The sequence below is a fragment of the Halichondria panicea genome, chromosome 15 (assembly GCF_963675165.1).
Source record: "Halichondria panicea chromosome 15, odHalPani1.1, whole genome shotgun sequence".
In the NCBI taxonomy this organism is placed as follows: domain Eukaryota; kingdom Metazoa; phylum Porifera; class Demospongiae; order Suberitida; family Halichondriidae; genus Halichondria; species Halichondria panicea.
The window spans coordinates 290,905-307,090 of NC_087391.1; the positions used below are offsets into that span (position 1 = coordinate 290,905).

At 46.4% G+C, this 16,186-nt stretch overlaps 8 protein-coding genes across 8 annotated transcripts; 4 read left to right on the forward strand and 4 right to left on the reverse strand.

Moving 5' to 3' along the window:
- Nucleotides 1-13: 13 nt before the first annotated feature.
- LOC135348286 (tRNA dimethylallyltransferase-like) lies at nucleotides 14-3,148 on the forward strand. Its single transcript, XM_064546465.1, has 10 exons — nucleotides 14-163; nucleotides 218-318; nucleotides 433-737; nucleotides 1,595-1,699; nucleotides 1,755-1,792; nucleotides 1,840-1,946; nucleotides 2,043-2,180; nucleotides 2,231-2,295; nucleotides 2,475-2,652; nucleotides 2,966-3,148. Exons 1-10 carry the CDS (start codon nucleotides 94-96, stop codon nucleotides 3,113-3,115), a joined length of 1,257 nt encoding a protein of 418 aa, XP_064402535.1. The 5' UTR covers nucleotides 14-93; the 3' UTR covers nucleotides 3,116-3,148.
- LOC135348293 (cytochrome c oxidase assembly protein COX20, mitochondrial-like) lies at nucleotides 3,040-3,729 on the reverse strand. Its single transcript, XM_064546473.1, has 4 exons — nucleotides 3,620-3,729; nucleotides 3,461-3,566; nucleotides 3,331-3,394; nucleotides 3,040-3,264 (listed from the first exon to the last, which is right to left on the reverse strand). Exons 1-4 carry the CDS (start codon nucleotides 3,686-3,688, stop codon nucleotides 3,129-3,131), a joined length of 375 nt encoding a protein of 124 aa, XP_064402543.1. The 5' UTR covers nucleotides 3,689-3,729; the 3' UTR covers nucleotides 3,040-3,128.
- A 31-nt stretch (nucleotides 3,730-3,760) lies between these two features.
- LOC135348295 (isoaspartyl peptidase/L-asparaginase-like) lies at nucleotides 3,761-5,100 on the forward strand. The gene is made up of 4 exons (XM_064546475.1): nucleotides 3,761-3,905; nucleotides 4,001-4,111; nucleotides 4,195-4,680; nucleotides 4,820-5,100. Exons 1-4 carry the CDS (start codon nucleotides 3,779-3,781, stop codon nucleotides 4,993-4,995), a joined length of 900 nt encoding a protein of 299 aa, XP_064402545.1. The 5' UTR covers nucleotides 3,761-3,778; the 3' UTR covers nucleotides 4,996-5,100.
- A 45-nt stretch (nucleotides 5,101-5,145) lies between these two features.
- On the reverse strand, nucleotides 5,146-6,489 carry LOC135348294 (dnaJ homolog subfamily C member 22-like). The gene has a single exon (XM_064546474.1). The coding sequence runs from the start codon at nucleotides 6,376-6,378 to the stop codon at nucleotides 5,311-5,313; it is 1,068 nt and encodes a 355-aa protein (XP_064402544.1). The 5' UTR covers nucleotides 6,379-6,489; the 3' UTR covers nucleotides 5,146-5,310.
- Nucleotides 6,490-6,614: 125 nt separating this feature from the next.
- Nucleotides 6,615-9,216, forward strand: LOC135348300 (DDB1- and CUL4-associated factor 5-like). The gene is made up of 8 exons (XM_064546481.1): nucleotides 6,615-7,048; nucleotides 7,101-7,137; nucleotides 7,192-7,334; nucleotides 7,395-7,515; nucleotides 7,570-7,798; nucleotides 7,848-7,905; nucleotides 7,956-8,095; nucleotides 8,184-9,216. The coding sequence occupies exons 1-8, from the start codon at nucleotides 6,628-6,630 to the stop codon at nucleotides 9,150-9,152; spliced, it is 2,118 nt and encodes a 705-aa protein (XP_064402551.1). The 5' UTR covers nucleotides 6,615-6,627; the 3' UTR covers nucleotides 9,153-9,216.
- On the reverse strand, nucleotides 9,194-13,572 carry LOC135348296 (kinesin-like protein KIF18B). The gene is made up of 12 exons (XM_064546476.1): nucleotides 12,480-13,572; nucleotides 12,269-12,431; nucleotides 12,119-12,206; nucleotides 11,376-12,053; nucleotides 11,294-11,323; nucleotides 10,838-11,240; nucleotides 10,385-10,517; nucleotides 10,148-10,312; nucleotides 9,965-10,086; nucleotides 9,804-9,896; nucleotides 9,455-9,747; nucleotides 9,194-9,396 (listed from the first exon to the last, which is right to left on the reverse strand). Exons 1-12 carry the CDS (start codon nucleotides 13,532-13,534, stop codon nucleotides 9,281-9,283), a joined length of 3,339 nt encoding a protein of 1,112 aa, XP_064402546.1. The 5' UTR covers nucleotides 13,535-13,572; the 3' UTR covers nucleotides 9,194-9,280.
- A 60-nt stretch (nucleotides 13,573-13,632) lies between these two features.
- Nucleotides 13,633-15,292, forward strand: LOC135348303 (3-hydroxyanthranilate 3,4-dioxygenase-like). The gene is made up of 11 exons (XM_064546485.1): nucleotides 13,633-13,800; nucleotides 13,863-13,944; nucleotides 13,997-14,080; nucleotides 14,169-14,275; nucleotides 14,322-14,411; nucleotides 14,464-14,507; nucleotides 14,564-14,637; nucleotides 14,691-14,762; nucleotides 14,812-14,883; nucleotides 14,929-15,011; nucleotides 15,069-15,292. The coding sequence occupies exons 1-11, from the start codon at nucleotides 13,712-13,714 to the stop codon at nucleotides 15,142-15,144; spliced, it is 873 nt and encodes a 290-aa protein (XP_064402555.1). The 5' UTR covers nucleotides 13,633-13,711; the 3' UTR covers nucleotides 15,145-15,292.
- On the reverse strand, nucleotides 15,205-15,996 carry LOC135348316 (transmembrane protein 229B-like). Its single transcript, XM_064546498.1, has 2 exons — nucleotides 15,863-15,996; nucleotides 15,205-15,794 (listed from the first exon to the last, which is right to left on the reverse strand). Exons 1-2 carry the CDS (start codon nucleotides 15,880-15,882, stop codon nucleotides 15,362-15,364), a joined length of 453 nt encoding a protein of 150 aa, XP_064402568.1. The 5' UTR covers nucleotides 15,883-15,996; the 3' UTR covers nucleotides 15,205-15,361.
- Nucleotides 15,997-16,186: the final 190 nt, after the last annotated feature.

Below are 16,186 nucleotides of genomic sequence, written 5' to 3' on the forward strand. Positions count from 1 at the left end.
ATTCAGGTACAAAGTTCTAAGGTCAAAGGACGTTTATGAATTGTTTACCTCGAAACAACATGTTTCTTAGCGGTGGTTATTTGAGACAACGACATGCTCAATCTTCTATGCAGAATGGCAGAGAGATGTATTGCAGCTCTAAAGTCCTCAGGAAAGCCCAAAGGTAAGTCTAACCGTGTCGTGAATGACATCTCATTAGTGCTCTCCTCCCATACAGTGCTTGTGATAGCAGGCAGCACCTCAGTTGGCAAGACGAACCTCTCACTAGAGCTAGCGTCTCGTCTCGGTGGGGAGGTGGTCTCTGCTGACTCAGCACAGGTAATCAAGATCGGCCCCATTAAAGAATTCCTTGTGCAAAATTTAAGCATTTCGATTGTTACCATGACTTTTGTTATGAACATCTTATGATCTTTCCATTCTATCGTTATGAAGGTGTTTTGTGGTATGGACATTGGATCTGCCAAGATCAGCCAAGATGAAATGAGGGGAATCCCCCACCATCTCCTGAATATTGCTGATGTCAGCGATTCTTTTTCGGCTGGACAGTATGCAGTAGAGGCCGTGAGCGTGATAACAGATATCATCAAGAGGGGGCGTGTCCCCTTGGTGGTGGGCGGGTCTGGACTGTATTTTCGTACGCTAATAGAAGGGGCTAGTGGTGCTCCCCCCTCAAGCCCCGCCTCCAAGGCTATGGTGGAGGAGATGGTACAGAGAGATGGTGGTGTCTGGGATGTGAGGTAAGACATAAGACAAAGCATTTGCCAATTTGGCCATACTAACTAGCCCATTGTCCAAGGCCGAAAAATAACAAATGTTATGGCCCCAACGAAATGTTTGACATAATTCGAAAGGTTTCAAAATCGTATTGGACTAATCATTGGTTTAGGGACTTTTTCAGCTGCCATAACTTGAATTCCGTTGATCCAATTTCAACTATTTTATGATTTTCTGAAAGCTTAGAAAGAGACCTTTCAAATGGTGTCATAAAATTTCATATTTGACAGATAAAAGTATTTGCCAATTTAGCGATACCATGCCCATGGTCCAAGGCCGAAAATGACAAATTAGGGTCCCGACAAAATGTTGGATTTAAACACATCGTTTGAAAAGTCTCTTTCTAAGCTTTCAGAAATTTCTAAAAATGTTGACATTGGGTCAACGATAGAAAAGTTATGGCTGTTGAAAGATGTTCATCTACAACGCTACAACGTACCCTCTCCCCATTTTAATCAATAATTTAGGGACTCTTTCAGCTGCCATAACTTGAATTCCGTGGATCCAATATCAACTATTTTATGATTTTCTGAAAGCTTAGAAAGAGACCTTTCAAATGGTGTCATCAAATTTCATATTTGAGAGATAAAATTATTTGCCAATTTAGCGATACCATGGATTATAGCCCATGGTCCAAGGCCGAAAAATGACAAATTAGGGCCCCGACAAAATGTTGGATTTAAACACATCATTTGAAAGGTCTCTTTCTAAGCTTTCAGAAAATTCTAAAAATGTTAACATTGGGTCAACGATAGAAAAGTTATGGCTGTTGAAAGATGTTCAACTACAACGCTACAACGTACCCTCTCCCCATTTACAGTCTAGAGAGGCTGCGATCACTAGATCCCGACTATACTGCCAAACTGGAGTGCAATGATTGGTACAGATTAAAGAGAGCTCTGGAAATATGCACTCTGTCTGGACAGTGAGTGTGTTATTAGTCTCATTGATGACTGTATTGCATGTGCCCTCTACAACAGAACAGTCACCTCCTTCAAGAGGGACTACAGTGTAGATGGTGAGTGCTGCTCTCAGTGTGTGTTGTGATCACATCATCACTCGCAGAGGCGGAGTATAACTTCAAGTGTCTATTCCTAACTATGCCACGACTGCCCCTCAAACAAAGAATAGACGCACGTTGTGAGCTAATTGTGGAACAAGGTCTCTTTCCAGTGAGTGTCTATCGTTTTTGAAATTAGTTGTTTGTTGAGTATAAACTTTGACAGCTTTATCTTATGTATATAATATAATAATGTGTTTTTATACAGGAGGTGATTGGACTGGTACGTGAGGGAGGCTTGGTGGCCGAGAGCCAGGCAGGGAGGAGCGTGGGCTATAGACAAGCTCTCGAGTTCCTAGCCTCTGTGTGGGGGTACCCAGGCAATGGCCCCCCATACCAGCTGCAGGTCAGGGGGTACTCTCTCAGTGTGCACGTGTGTGTTAGTGTCTGCAATAGGTGCCCCCTGATAAGCTAAGACAACTATTCCTGGACTTCCTGCACAACTACCAGGCCAAAACAAGGTACGTAACTTAGTTCATAACATGGGTTCAATATCATACTAAAAATATGTATTCAGTAGCTCTTTGAGAGCTACAAGATGGTGTGTTTAGATCAATGATTAGTTTCTTGCCCAAATCAGCATGAGCTATAATAGCCTTTGTGTTTTCTCCCCACGTAAGGTTTGATCCTCCTCTTGCAGACAGTTGTCATCTGTTCAGTCGACTTGGATTAAGAAGTCTCCTTATTTCCACTGGTTGAATCTGGCACCAGGAGGCACCCGGCTACCTACTGAGGTGGTGGCTGGGGGCGTGGCTGAGTGGTTCAATACTGACACACCTTTGCCTTTGGATTGGTCAGGAGAGCCTCTCAAAGAAATTGTAAGCGAATCTATTGACTCTCCTTCACTAATTACTGTAGTTGGCTCTGTAACTAGAGTTCTGATGGTCCAGATTCAATGATGATTTTCTGATTTTCTGAAAGCTTAGATGGAGCCCGTTCAGATGGTATGCTCAAATTTTATATTTGGAACGGGCCATAATATAGCCCATGGTATTTTGTCAAAAACTTAACACACATCACCTGAATGAAGCTTCAGAAAATCATAAATTAACCTAAAGTTATTGTCGTTCAAAGATGCTCTGTTTAACGCTGAGTCAATTAATGTTCGCTGATCAAAATTCATTTCTACAGACTGTTGAGGAGAGGGAGGAGCTTAAACGCTATGGCAGCAAGCACACGCAACTCAACATATATTCTGACCCAACCAAAGTGGACATTGTTTTGAAACAGATAGAAACTTGCATACAAACAATAGACAATAGTAAATTAATGATGTCATAATAAATTAATGATGTCATAATGTTTTTGATCTGATTGTGTCTGCTTGACTTGTATCATCTGTTGTAGTACGTGAGGTGAGTGTATTGAGGACGGCGACTGTTCTCTTCACCTCTGCCCTTTTCTTTGCTTTACTCCATCTGCACACCTCCCTGTACAGACAATGCATTGACTTTGTGCATGTGTGTGTGTGTGTGTGTAGGGGGGGGGCATCTTACCAACTAGTCAGCGCCATTACTGCAAACCCTCCGACAGCCAAGTCACATGACCTCCTCACTATACCTGCCAGAACCGGGGGGGAGGGAGGAGGGGATGACTCACGTACACATATCCTTTTATATTACTCACTGCTCTTGGCAAAGTAGAGCAGTCCAAGAGTGAGACCTCCCAGGATCCCATGGATGAGGGCGGAGCGGGCACACGGAGTGTTGCGCACATCAGGCAGCCAACTTTTCTGCAGTACCATCGATTCAATATTCACAGATAGCAGCTCATGAGACCACTCACCTTTCTCTGTTCATAGGCCTCTTCCTGTTGTGCGACCACACTCTGCAGTCCTGCCTTGTCTTCCCTCATCTTGCTTTGGGCACTCCAGATCTAGATAGGTAAAGGTCGTTTCAGTTAATAGTTTAACAGCTATCAATGACATGCGCAGTGATTGTCAAAATGGCTGCCATCATTGTGCATGCTGGAGCAGCAGCCCATAAAACTGTTCTCCAGAGAGAAGGATGTGAGAAGGCTGCACAAGAAGCATACAAACTACTGACTGAGGGGAAGTCTGCACTGGATGCTGGTAATTAATTAAGAGTAGTGACGTTAATATTATAATGTACATGCCCATTAATAATGCCGGGATAACTTTTTACAGTATTAAATACTGATTATTAGTTGAGGTGGCTGTGTGTGCTCTGGAGGACAATCCTCTCATGGATGCTGGCCATGGCTCAGTACTGAATGCAGCAGGAGAAGTGGAAATGGATGCTATGATTGCAGATGGATGTACGTACGTAAAGACATAATTTTGTTTATCGGTATTTAAGTAACATTGTGATAATTATTGCGTACACTGTTCGTCCTCACAGCATCACTCAACTATGGGTCTGTGGCTGGAGTGAGGAACATCTCTAACCCCATCTCTCTGGCTAGAATGGTGATGGACGACACACCTCATGTGATGCTCATTGGAGAAGGGGCCAACCTGTTTGCCAAGGAAAAGGGGGTACCTGAGGTGGACCCTGATGAACTGGTCACTGCAGAAGCAAAGGAGGCCTACCAGACGTTCAAGCAATACTCTAGTGTGGTGGATAATGTGTTCAACACGGATGACAACTTAGGACATGACACTGTAGGAGCCGTGGCCATTGATCTCCATGGCAACATAGCAGCCGGGACCTCAACTGGTGGAATCTCGTTGAAGCGTGTTGGACGAGTAGGGGATTCCCCTCTGATTGGGTGCGGGGGAGTTGCTGACAATGGAGTGGGAGGCGTGTCATGTACTGGTCATGGAGAGTCCATTGCTAAAGTGTTACTAGCACAGAGGTCCTTATCAACACTGCAGGCCAAGAATGGTAAATGCCCTTCGAAAAGCCAATTATTTTCGTAGAATAAAAGGTTCCATTTTCGAAAAAAAATCATTTGCTTTCTGAATGGGCCTGTTTTAGCTAACTTAATAATGATTAAATAATGATTGCACACACACACACACAGGTGTAGATGCTGAAGGTGCCCTGAGGGAATCTCTGGAGTACATGTTGGAACGTGTTGGTGGGCGTGGTGGGACCATCATGGTGACAAAAAATGGTGACGTGGCAAAGCACTACACTACCAGGAGAATGGCCTGGGCCTCTGTCAGCAAGACAGGACAACTGGACTCTGGACTATAGCTTATGTTGGGCTACTTTCATTCACTAATTTCATGTCTCGAAACATTCTATGATTGATAATACTGTGCTATAATAATTATATCATGTACTAAAGTAAGGAATGACTTCACAACATGAGCGCATGCAGATAAATATTGGCGTTCATCGTAATAGATTGCTAAGGAAAGATCATGAATATTATGAGACAACTTTGGGTAATACAGTTGTACATGTATGAACTAAACAAACTAAGGCATGACTGCACAACATGAGCACAGATTTAACATAATGAAACCAACAAAACTATTAAGCTAGAGACCACGCATGCAATGCAGGTCAGTCCCCAGAGTTGTCCCTCCATCGCCTCTCTCTCTTTGTTAACAGTGACTCCAGAATCTCGTAAGCTTCCTTGACTTCCATAAACTTCTCATTAGCTGCTTCCTTTCCTTCCCCGCGATGCTTGTCCGGATGCCACAATTTGGCTAGATCACGATAGCGGTCCTTGATCTCCTTGCGAGTAGCGTCACTGGCCACACCCAGGACAGTCCGCGCTCTGTCCTCACCCTCAAAGTCAGCCATGATAGTTAATCTCTGTTTAACACCGTCCCAGCCTTCACGTGTGAAGTCTTCGTACACCTTCCAGATTGAGGTCTTGAGTTTTGCCCAGTGAGGAGACTTGAAGAAGTTATGTATGACCTCTCGCACTTTAAGTGTATCTCCATCTTTAGTGTTCACTGACATGTTGTGATAGACGTACGATCCACAGAGAACACTGTACAGGAGGAAGATGATCAAACAAAGTTTCATTCGCTGGCAGTAGCTCTTGCTTGGTTTGACAGCTCGATCCCACTCCCAGCCAAAGGTAGAGAACAGCATGCTCACACCAACTGCAAAGCTGCCCATTCGATCAGCAGAAAACATGTGAATATCTCCAAACAGGACCTCTCCAACGTATGCTCCAATGAGTGAATACTTGAACCTGCTCTTGATAGGACCAATGTTGCTGACTGTGTATGTACCCACCGCACTGCCGAGTGGTATGAGGAGAGTAGTCAGCCATTGTAGCTCTTGGAACTCCTCTGGTATGGCCATTCGAATTAGCGATCTGTAGAAGTATCCAAACGCAACTTGGGCCACAATACGATGCACATATTTCCAGAGAGAGGGTTTTTTACTGTGACGCATCTCCACAGCTAGCGACTCGAGGTAATAACTGTTCTTGTTGGCCTCTCGCACATATGCAGGTATTCGATAAAAATCTCTTATCCATCCGATCCAGAAGAAGCCTCCGAATGAGGTCAGCCAGAGAATCCCTTGCTTGTCTCTACCCAGGTAGAAGTGATGAGTCCCAAAGTAGCCCAGCACTAGCCATAGGAAATAGGCAACTAGGGTGAACTTGGACATCTTGATTGCAAGTACTTGTGTGAGGAGAGGAGCAGGTCTCTTTGCTCTAGTTTACTGTCAACCCACAGAATTTCAAGTTTAATATGATGTTCTGCAAGCTTGCATACCCTGCGGGGAATTCCCCAGGTTTCCCTTTCTATAGACGACCTTTCCCCTAGTTTCACTAGACAGCTGCAACACAGCTTCTTACTATCGACGACCTTTCCCCTTATTTTTTAACAGTTTATTAAAACGATCTTTCCCATTATCATGAAAAAAGCAATGGCAACCAAGTCAACTGCAATGTGTTCTACCCTGAGCTCTCCGCTGTTGACAGGCTCTCCTCTGCAAAGACCCAGTCTGCTCAATAGTTTGATGTCTGATAAAGTGTCTAGTCGCCGACCCCCCGGCTGGTACAAGCAAGAGTACATGAGACAGTCATTAGCCAGTGCTCCTGGCATGAGAAGTGTGGATTTGTTGGGTCATCATGGCTGTGTCAACTCACTTGACTTCTCTCCTGGAGGCGACGAGTGGCTAGCATCGGCCGGGGATGATTGCCGTGTGCTGCTGTGGAGGATGGGGGAGGTGATGGGGAGAAGAGAGGCTGCCCCTATCGTTATGAATACACAGCACACCTCCAATGTATTCAGTGCAGCCTTCTCCTGTGATAGTGCCTTCATCTACACTGGAGGTACTGATATCTGTCAAGAAATTGCTTGTTATCTTGTATATCTGTGTCCTAGGTAACGATGCCGACCTGATCAAGCACGACTTTGCAAGGTACTGCTGTGGTTAATGTACTGTATGTCCCTCTCATGTATATCTCCCTCTCAGACTAGAGCCTGTTAGTTGCCACACCCACCTGGAGTCAGTGTACTGTGTAACACCTCACCCCACCTCCCCTCACACGCTCCTCACTGCCTCGGAGGAAGGCTGTGTCTATATCATAGACTCCCGGGAGCCAATGGGATCAGCAGGTACAGTAATGGGGATAACCCTTTGAATTAGTGTCATTTATTTATTGTCGTTTCCTTCAGTTCGTTTGTGTCAAAATATGCTATCAGTTCGAAGTGTGTCCATCAATCCTGTCGAGCCTTGTTTAGTGGGTGTGGCTGATGGATTGGGTGTGGCTTTATACGACACCAGACAAATGAAGAGGTAAGCCTCACAACTCACACACATCTCTCACACATCCCACCCACACCCACACAGAGTGAGTGGATATTATGTGAATTGTTTGAGCCCTTATTTCAATGGGAGTGCAGTATCAGTGTGCTTCAATGGTATGGGTACCCAGCTGTTTGCCTTGTACCGTGACCGCCACCCCTCTCTGTTTAACCTCCATGAAAGCAAGGCCACCCAAGTCTTCACCGACTCTCAACACTCGTACTCTAACAGGGTCACCCTCAAGTCTGGCTGCTTCATGGGCCAGAATGATGAGGTACATACATGGCACGTCTTATTAACTGGTGTTGATTCTCCCTCTGTAGTATGTGGTGTCAGGGTCAGATGACTTTAGAGTGTACATTTGGAAGGTTGACCCCATTGGTAAGCCAGGTCTACACTGGTCCTCACCCCTCACCTCTCTCCCTGTGCAGGTAGGACCTCATCCTGGGGAGAAGTCCCAGAAGTGGAGCCTCACCTTATACTACCTGGTCATCGCTCCATTATCAACCAAGCACGATACTCATACAACCATCAGCTCCTCGCTACCTCAGGGGTCGAGAAGGTTGTCAAGGTGAGCACAAATGTCTTTTGTATCTAGCATCCTGTAGCTTGTACAGAGCTCTCAGAATGTCTCTAGGATGTTATTTGCCTGTGTGCAGGTTTGGAGTCACCTCCCACTGAGAGCTAATGACGTGCTACACACATCTCGAGACCCCCCCTCAAGGAACAGGTTTCAGCAGCTATCAGACTCAGACGAGGGTGAACTTGCTAACACTACGCGGGAAGACCCGACGGTATTAGCCCTCTTTGATCGATTGGTATACCATGCAGAGACTGGAGAATTATCTGACAGTTCCGACTCATCAGAAGGGGACGAGTGGTACAGTGTGGGTGGCAGTACCGGTATGTTTGGTTATGCTGGCAGCATGCTCTGGGATGAAGATGATTATGACTCCATGGATACGGATGATTTCAGTGATGTGGAGTCAGATTCATTGTTCTCAATATTTGCCCCACCGTGGGCCCCTCCTGGGTGGAGCGATTCCTGCAGTAGTGATGACATCCCACCACTCATGAAGACACCACCCCCTAAGCGACCACCCACCAAGAGACCCCCCGCTAAGAGACCACCCACCAAGAAACCGCCCACTAAGCACAAGCCTCCCGCAGAGACACAAGCTGGACCATCTAAACCTTTCACACGATCTGCAGCCAAACAGAATCTCAACACAAACAAAACAACAAGTGCTGCAAAAGGAAAGAAAACTCCTCAGAAAAAGACTAATAACAGTTCTAATAATGGTGAATCATCTCACAGAGGCAAGAGGACCTCTCAGAAACAACCACCTCCCCCCAAGACACCCACTCTAGAGCCTGACAGCCATAACTCTGGTGGTGGCAGCTCTTTAAAAGGGGCCGCTCAAGCTAATAAGCCAAAGCGACCCAAGGCACGTAATATGACAGCCTCCACCTCACAGGACAATGGACACTCATCAACCACCACCACTAACAAGAGTAAAGGCAAAGAGTCATCATCTGGTCGACCACGGGTGGTAAAGACATCGGCAGCGCAAGGACAGGGACCATCCGCCACTGAGCAACCAAGCAGATTAAGAAGAAAACATTGAACCAAATATCTAGCTAGTTATAACATTCCCCATGCCATTATTATTATCTTGTTGGGTTGATACATGTGTTGTGATCATTATCTATTTTATCATCCAATTTTACATGAATAAAAAGCAAGTTTATATAGTCATGTCAATGGTGCAACTACATTGTTTCTACAGCAGCAGAATAATCGAGAGAGCCTCCTCCTAGTGCCGCCATTAGGGGGTGTGGTGGGGGTGTGGCCTCTGACTACCAAGTCACCTACAATATAGTTCACAATAAATTAATTGCAGCTATAATTAATTATTAATGCACTCACCCTGCAAGCCGGTATGGTCTGTCTCATCCTGTCCATCAGCTGGTTGACGATGGACGGACAACGAAATCCTCTGATGGGGCCATCTCATGATCACATGACCTTGCTCGTCATAAGTGGGCGGGGCTCCACCATGTGTGGGTATGGGGGCGTGTGAGGCGATGGAGAGTGATGAAGAGTGACGTCTTAGTCCATATGTGTGGAGCACTTTGATACAGTCCGTGTGTCCTCTCTCCTGGGCGTGGTCTAGTGGGGTCATCCCGCTGTGATCACACTGAGCCCTGTCTGCCCCTCGTCTATAGGAGGGCAACATCCAGTAGTGTACTGGTCACACTGCTAACTATATAATAACCTTATGAGTAGCTGTATGAGGCCTGGTTGGTTCCCAGCAGCAGCCCAGTGGAGGGGGGTGGTCCCGTTGCTGTCAGTGCAGTGAAGGTTGCAGCTGCATTTATATGGGTGTGATAAGTGAGTGGACGAACTGGGTGTGGATCATGTAGTGAGTGGGTGTACCTTCTAAAGGAGAGTAGTGTTCGTACACAGTCAGCTGATCCCTCTGCACAGGCGTAATGGAGGGCGGTCCTCTCTTGATGATCAGTCAGGTTCACTACAGACTCCCTCAGCTCGAGGATGGCCTGAGGGAGTACACATGTGTACAATGCAATTTGTTGCAATTAGTTGCAATAATAAACTTACTCTGATGCAAGCTGGAGAAAAGTTGAGGACTGCGTATGTGAGAGGTGGTCTGGCGTCTCTGTCCTTAATGCTGACATCAGCATTTGTGGTGGTGAGAAGGTGTCTAATGTGCTGAGCTTGGTCGCCCATAACTGCCCAGTGAAGTGCAGCCAGTCCATCCCCATCCTACACACACACACACACACACACACACACACACACTCACAGCACTATACAGTAGCGCTGGTTCGGACTCACCAGCTGGTTGATAAGAGTTGGATGGTTGGCGTGCTTGCATAACCACTTGAGACAATGGAGGTTGGGAGTCTTCATTGCCCAATGGAACACTGTCCTCCCTCCTAGGTCAGTGCAGGATGGGTCAGCACCTCCCCTACAGCAGTGGGTGGGAGTTAGGTAGTGGGAAACACTATAATTACCGTATAGCGGGTAAGTTTCGTGGGGTAAAAAATTCGTTCAACTCGAGAAAAGGTGGTTTTCGTGAGTAAAAATTTCGTTTAGTCTCGTGGCTGCACGGCATTCCTACGTTCTGATAAGCCACGCCTACGTTAAAATTTCGTGGAGGTCAGCCTGCCCACGAAAATAACGAATATTTTACCCCACGAAAATTACCCGCTATAAGGTATATAATTTGTTGTACTACTGGAGAGTACTACTGGAAAGTATAATAATTACATTGGTATAATTTCTCACTTGAGCAGGATTCTAACGACCTCTGGTCTGGCTAGGAAGGTGGCCCAGAGCAGTGGAGTGAGGCCAGAGACATCCTTCATGTTGAGACTTGCTCTCAGTTTGACCAGTTGTTCACACACCTTGGGTTGGTTGCCTAGCACTGCGTACATGAGGGGAGTGCGTCCACCTTGATCTTTGTAGTCCACCCCGTATTGAATAGCCAGCCTCTTCATCTCTGACACTCTCACGCCTTCCATGGCTGCCAAGTGGATCTCTGCATCGCTCAGTGTTTGAGGAACTACCTCATGATCGCTGGGCTCTCCAGGGCCGTGTGGTGTGGTGAAGACTGGTGGGTGTCTGGTGGTGGTACCAGGATACGAGGGAGGCTGGTCCAATGGTAGCTGTCTACCACTGAAGGGGCGGCCTACCGATAAATGAATAAATAAACATCAGATTACGTAATAATACAGTGGTTACCGTGTATAGCCAGAGCTCTTGGCTGCATATCTGCAAATAATCAACACTAGTAAATCAGATCAAACGATGATTGTATGCTCACCTTGACTGAAGCTGTCCCTCATCTCGCTGTCACTATCACTGGAGAGGCTCACAGAACTGGAGGAGGTGTTACTGACGTCACCAAGACTGCCCTCTGACCTCTCGTTTACCGTGGGGGGTCCATTAGCGGCCATAACATGTGTGGTGAGTCCATCAGGTGGCATAACATGTCGTGTGGGGGGTCCACCCGCTGGCATAACATATGTGGGGGGTCCATCAGGTGCCATTGTTTGGGAATGGGGCATGATATCTTCTCGTACTTGTGGAGGGAGGACTGGTGTTTGTAGCAGCTCTCTGGTGGGTGCAACTCTTGTGATAGCAGGTAATCTCGTCCCTGGTCTGATGGTCAATGGTTGGAGTAGTTTGGGAAGTTCCTCTGAACGTTTTATAGCTGGAAACAGTTTTCTCCTAGCGTTAACGTTGGGACTATTGCTCACAGGATCTGTACATTCTTGTCCCCTCTGCTGTAGCGAGTTGTCCTGTGGAGCACTTCTAGTCACTTTGGCTGAGGATGGTCTCGCAGCTATACTGGGGATGAGAGGTGTGGTCGTCAGCTGAGAGGAGAGGGGGGAGTCTGGATTGAAATGGGGGATTCCCCTCAGTGGTGGAGGGGGCGGGCCACTGGGGACCGGTAGAGGAGAAGCCATGGCACTCTCAGCACTGGAATCAGTGTCTGAATCTGTAGGAGAATATAATATTAAATGGTAATTTAGAGACAATCAACATTTTGAACTGTTTGCTTACCTAACGAAATAGAATCTTGGCTTGAGTTATCTTCAGGCTTTGCTGAGTTGCCTCGAGCTCTTGCTGCCACAAACAGTGGTGAGGGGAGCTGGGCATGAACAATCTATCTCATACACACACACACACACAGTGGGTGGGGGAGGGGCTCACTGGCTTGAGAGATGTTAGTTTGGCTGGCAGTGGACGCTTCACAGGGGGTGCTAGACTATGTGGGGGGCCAAGTGACAGTGAATGTTCAGGGGGTATTAGAGTATGCGGGGGGTCAAGTGGCAGTGGAGGCTTCCTACTCGTCAGTTTGATGACTCCACCATTCCTACAGAAGTCAAAATAAAACACAATAATAAAGGTAATTGTCACCCACTTCTGGTGTGCCTCTTCAGTACCAACTAGGGAGGACCCACTCTCTGAGTAGAGGAGCTCACTCTGGGACAGAGGAATGATCGTCTTCTTTGCAAAGTTCCTAATCTTCATAGCCTGTGAGAGAAGCTGCAAACTATTCACTGAGGCACTGCTAAGAGAAATGTTGGCAATGGCAATAGTATCACAGTTTCCACCAAAACACGGCTTGAGTAATTTTGTTAGACTTGTCTTTGGGAAGAGTGTAGCATCAGAGGCTAGCGAGTGTATGATACGCATCAGTGTTTCAATGCCAGGATCAGTAGAGGGGTTGTCAATGGACCGGCCAGCAAAGTCAACCACACACAATGTACACACTTGAACCTCATCAGTCAGTTGTAGCTGAACATTGTATCTGAACACAGCATGAGAGGAATGGGGGCGATACTGCTGTAATGGAAGAGGCTTGATGGACGATAGACCAGACTTCTTCTGAGGCTCTCTCACACAACCAGTGGCATTTCTTATCAGATATCCTTTCTCAATCAGTCGTAGTAACTCTTGAGAGGAGCTGACCTTCTGTTGGGAGGCTGATGGTGGCCAGTAATTGAGGCTGCTTTCATCAACAACAATCTCCATACTTCGCTTCTTTGTATCAAACAGATCGGCCACTCTCCCATCATCAAATACTTGCAGGAAAGAAACAGCTACAGCACTTCTCTTGTCCACCAGCGCCCTCAGGAGATGGTCACCACAGCGATAGATAACTCCCCTTGCTTCCTCTTTGACCCTCGTCTGACCTGAGGTACCAAACACTGTATGGGACTTGCCCCCACAAGACGGACCATAGGCTAACACTGCGAGGTTAGAGTGACTGCCATCCAGTAAGGAGTCCACCTTGGAGGATATTGCTTGCTCATACAGCTCTCTGTGACTGACCCCCTCCTCTAGAATTTGAGAGAACACAAACTGTTGGCTGTTGTCCTCTGTGCTAGTGAGACTGTCGGTGTTGGCCATCCATAATGGTTGATCGTGTGTGGCCTTGCAGCGAACGAACACTTGACAATAGTTCTTGTTCATACTTTCACTGAAAATACAACATAGCTTGCTTTGCAAAAGGGGGGAGGGGCTGGCTCAGGGTTTCCCAGGCCGTGTTTTCTCTATTGTAACACTGTTTTGCTGTACTTATGATTATTCGTTGCATTGAGAACCACAATAGTGTCTAATACTCAATTAATTCTGAGCAACAGACTAGACATGGCTAGTGGTCTGGAGATCATCAACATAGAGCAGTGGATCGGGGAGAATATGTCTTCTTTCCTCCCTCCAGTCTGCAACAAGCTTATGTGAGCTCAAACCAACCTCTGTGTGTGTGGAGTACCTTTACCTTGTTGTGTGTGCTTGGCAGGCATGGTGCTGGTCAACTCAAGGTGATGTTTATAGGAGGCCCCAACCAGCGGAAGGACTATCACATTGAAGAGGGGGAGGAGGTAAGAGCGGCTCACACACACACACACACACACACACATACATTCTGTGCAGTTCTTCTACCAACTCCAAGGAGACATGTGTCTCAAGGTAGTCGAGAAAGATGCACACAAAAACGTCCACATCAGGCAGGGAGAGGTACGTCCCAACACCACCACCCCCCACAGTGCTACCTATACCCACTCCACCCCCACAGTGTTACCTATACCCATTCTACCCCCCACAGTGCTACCTACACCCGAGTCGGATCCCCCACTCTCCTCAGAGGCTGAACAATACAGTGGGACTCGTGATTGAGAGGGACCGCTCCAAGGACGAGACTGACGGACTCAGGTTAGAGTGTCATGTGACTATTAATGAATATCATGTGATCCTGTAGGTACTATATTGATGGTACGACTGACCCACTGTGGGAAGAGTGGTTCTACTGTTATGATCTGGGCACTCAGCTGGGACCTGTCATCAAGAAGTGAGATATTATATATACTGTACAGTTCCAAATAACACACTCCTCTTGTCAGGTACTTTGCTTCAGATGAGCACAAGACTGGCCGTCCACCACCAGGTAGGTATGATAATGACCTCTTAGCCATTGACTAGTAAGTGCTGTGTATTGTGCAGGCAAGGTGTTTCCCAAGCCTCCAGTGGACATTGATGTTACCACTGTAACAGACAAGCCATTCAGCATGTCTCAAGTAGGTTTGTACCTAATACTGGTATGTGTGTACTATTGTATCTGAAACTGCAGTGGATATCTGATCATCGGGAGGAGATAGTTGAGAATGGATCAAAGGATTTGTTCAACAACGGAGAGTTCAAGGTACACTAACATAGTTACCATGGATACAGTGTATGCCACGCCTCCACAGATTGTGATGTGGGGAGGGGGTGAGCAGAGGGGGGAAAACATTGGAGCCTCTGAGACGTTTCTATGGCAAATGGTGAGTCATTATGTACATATGTCATGTGACCTCATGTTCCTATAGGAGGGCGAGGCGGAGGTATCCAGTAGCTGTGGGTCTGGAGTGATGAATGAGCAGGATTCCGTTCTCCTTAAGGCCGGAGAAAAGTAAGTATTTAACTCGTATATACAAGAAATGGAATGGTCATGATTGTATGCATGTAGGTACACTGTGTGCAGAGAGCCTGACTCCATTGGAATGTGTGTCACCACCAACCCTCTTGCCAACAAGAAGAAGTAAATATTGGTTGTTTGAACAGTGGAACTCACTTAGTATATACCCCACCCTGTGTATGTCAAGTTATGGACAAAAATTATTATTAGGTCAAAAATAATTATTACAAAAATAGTTTGTGTCTATAATTACAATAACTGTGTGTATAACCTTACGTCAATGTTATAGACAATTGTAGCTACATGTAGGCTAGCTTTCAATCAAAAAAGTATATAAATAATTTTTAACTGTTTTTGAGTCTTAGTTTCCATAATGGTTTGACTTCTAGTCTAGAGAGAGCTCTCATGAGGAACTCGAAGTATAGTCCTCCAAGCAGCCACAGTGGAGCATACTCCAAAGTGATAATACCCATAAAGTTGTAGCTGAAGCTTGTGTAGTCCCATCCCCTCCCTCCAAAACAGTCTAATAGTAAACCACAGCTCAGCTCCCAAGCGTATACAGCCATCACGTATGCAGCCCCCCTGACAAGTAGGGGCATCCCTCGTGAATGGAAGCTGTAGTAGAGTCTCTCAGCAGCCAGAGATCCAAAGCCATAGATGAGGAACGACCAGATGGAGGTAGCACCCATGAGGGACCAACGATGACTCACAACAAAGTCCCATAGTCCAGTAAACACTATCTCTGCAAACACTCCATGGACACCCCAGAAATACAACCTGCATACACATACACAATGGAGGTGTGATGTATTAGTGTGTGCGTTTATATACAATCACCACCTTACCTGTAAGACAAAGGAAGCATTGTTTTTTAGACTTTGCTGTGGCCAGCCCAGCCACATCCCTTGCGGATGTACGTACGTGGGACTGAATACAAACTTGCATAATTAATGTGCGTGAAAACAGGTGGATAATTAACTTCAATCCGGTGTGGATCGTCAAAACAACAATAAAATTAAGAATGGCTGTGAGTGATCAAGACTTGAAGGCAGCCTTCTCTCTCCTCCCAGTGGTCATCAGACTAGCAAAGAACCTCTCCACAAGTCCTGCAGACCCTCAGCAACAAGCACAGCTAATACAGATTGTAAGGGAAGGGGCTGGCCCCTTCA

Coding starts and splice junctions, on each gene's coding strand:
- LOC135348294 (XM_064546474.1), bottom strand. CDS start 6,378: ATGTCCAAGTTCACCCTAGTTGCCTATTTCCTATGGCTAGTGCTGGGC.
- LOC135348296 (XM_064546476.1), bottom strand. CDS start 13,534: ATGAACAAGAACTATTGTCAAGTGTTCGTTCGCTGCAAGGCCACACAC. Junction 11,241..11,293: donor AAGAGCTCTGGCTATACACG/GTAACCACTGTA, acceptor ATTTATCGGTAG/GCCGCCCCTTCAGTGGTAGA. Junction 10,518..10,837: donor GTCGTTAGAATCCTGCTCAA/GTGAGAAATTAT, acceptor CCACTGCTGTAG/GGGAGGTGCTGACCCATCCT.
- LOC135348286 (XM_064546465.1), top strand. CDS start 94: ATGCTCAATCTTCTATGCAGAATGGCAGAGAGATGTATTGCAGCTCTA. Junction 1,700..1,754: donor ATATGCACTCTGTCTGGACA/GTGAGTGTGTTA, acceptor CCTCTACAACAG/AACAGTCACCTCCTTCAAGA. Junction 2,181..2,230: donor GCCCCCCATACCAGCTGCAG/GTCAGGGGGTAC, acceptor TGTCTGCAATAG/GTGCCCCCTGATAAGCTAAG.
- LOC135348300 (XM_064546481.1), top strand. CDS start 6,628: ATGAAAAAAGCAATGGCAACCAAGTCAACTGCAATGTGTTCTACCCTG. Junction 7,516..7,569: donor GACACCAGACAAATGAAGAG/GTAAGCCTCACA, acceptor ACACCCACACAG/AGTGAGTGGATATTATGTGA. Junction 8,096..8,183: donor GGGTCGAGAAGGTTGTCAAG/GTGAGCACAAAT, acceptor GCCTGTGTGCAG/GTTTGGAGTCACCTCCCACT.
- LOC135348295 (XM_064546475.1), top strand. CDS start 3,779: ATGGCTGCCATCATTGTGCATGCTGGAGCAGCAGCCCATAAAACTGTT. Junction 3,906..4,000: donor GAAGTCTGCACTGGATGCTG/GTAATTAATTAA, acceptor ACTGATTATTAG/TTGAGGTGGCTGTGTGTGCT. Junction 4,681..4,819: donor AACACTGCAGGCCAAGAATG/GTAAATGCCCTT, acceptor ACACACACACAG/GTGTAGATGCTGAAGGTGCC.
- LOC135348316 (XM_064546498.1), bottom strand. CDS start 15,882: ATGCTTCCTTTGTCTTACAG. Junction 15,795..15,862: donor ATGCTTCCTTTGTCTTACAG/GTAAGGTGGTGA, acceptor ATGTGTATGCAG/GTTGTATTTCTGGGGTGTCC.
- LOC135348293 (XM_064546473.1), bottom strand. CDS start 3,688: ATGAGGGAAGACAAGGCAGGACTGCAGAGTGTGGTCGCACAACAGGAA. Junction 3,567..3,619: donor AGGCCTATGAACAGAGAAAG/GTGAGTGGTCTC, acceptor ATGGTACTGCAG/AAAAGTTGGCTGCCTGATGT. Junction 3,395..3,460: donor GCTCTACTTTGCCAAGAGCA/GTGAGTAATATA, acceptor CGGTTCTGGCAG/GTATAGTGAGGAGGTCATGT.
- LOC135348303 (XM_064546485.1), top strand. CDS start 13,712: ATGGCTAGTGGTCTGGAGATCATCAACATAGAGCAGTGGATCGGGGAG. Junction 13,945..13,996: donor ACATTGAAGAGGGGGAGGAG/GTAAGAGCGGCT, acceptor CATTCTGTGCAG/TTCTTCTACCAACTCCAAGG. Junction 14,638..14,690: donor AGCCATTCAGCATGTCTCAA/GTAGGTTTGTAC, acceptor CTGAAACTGCAG/TGGATATCTGATCATCGGGA.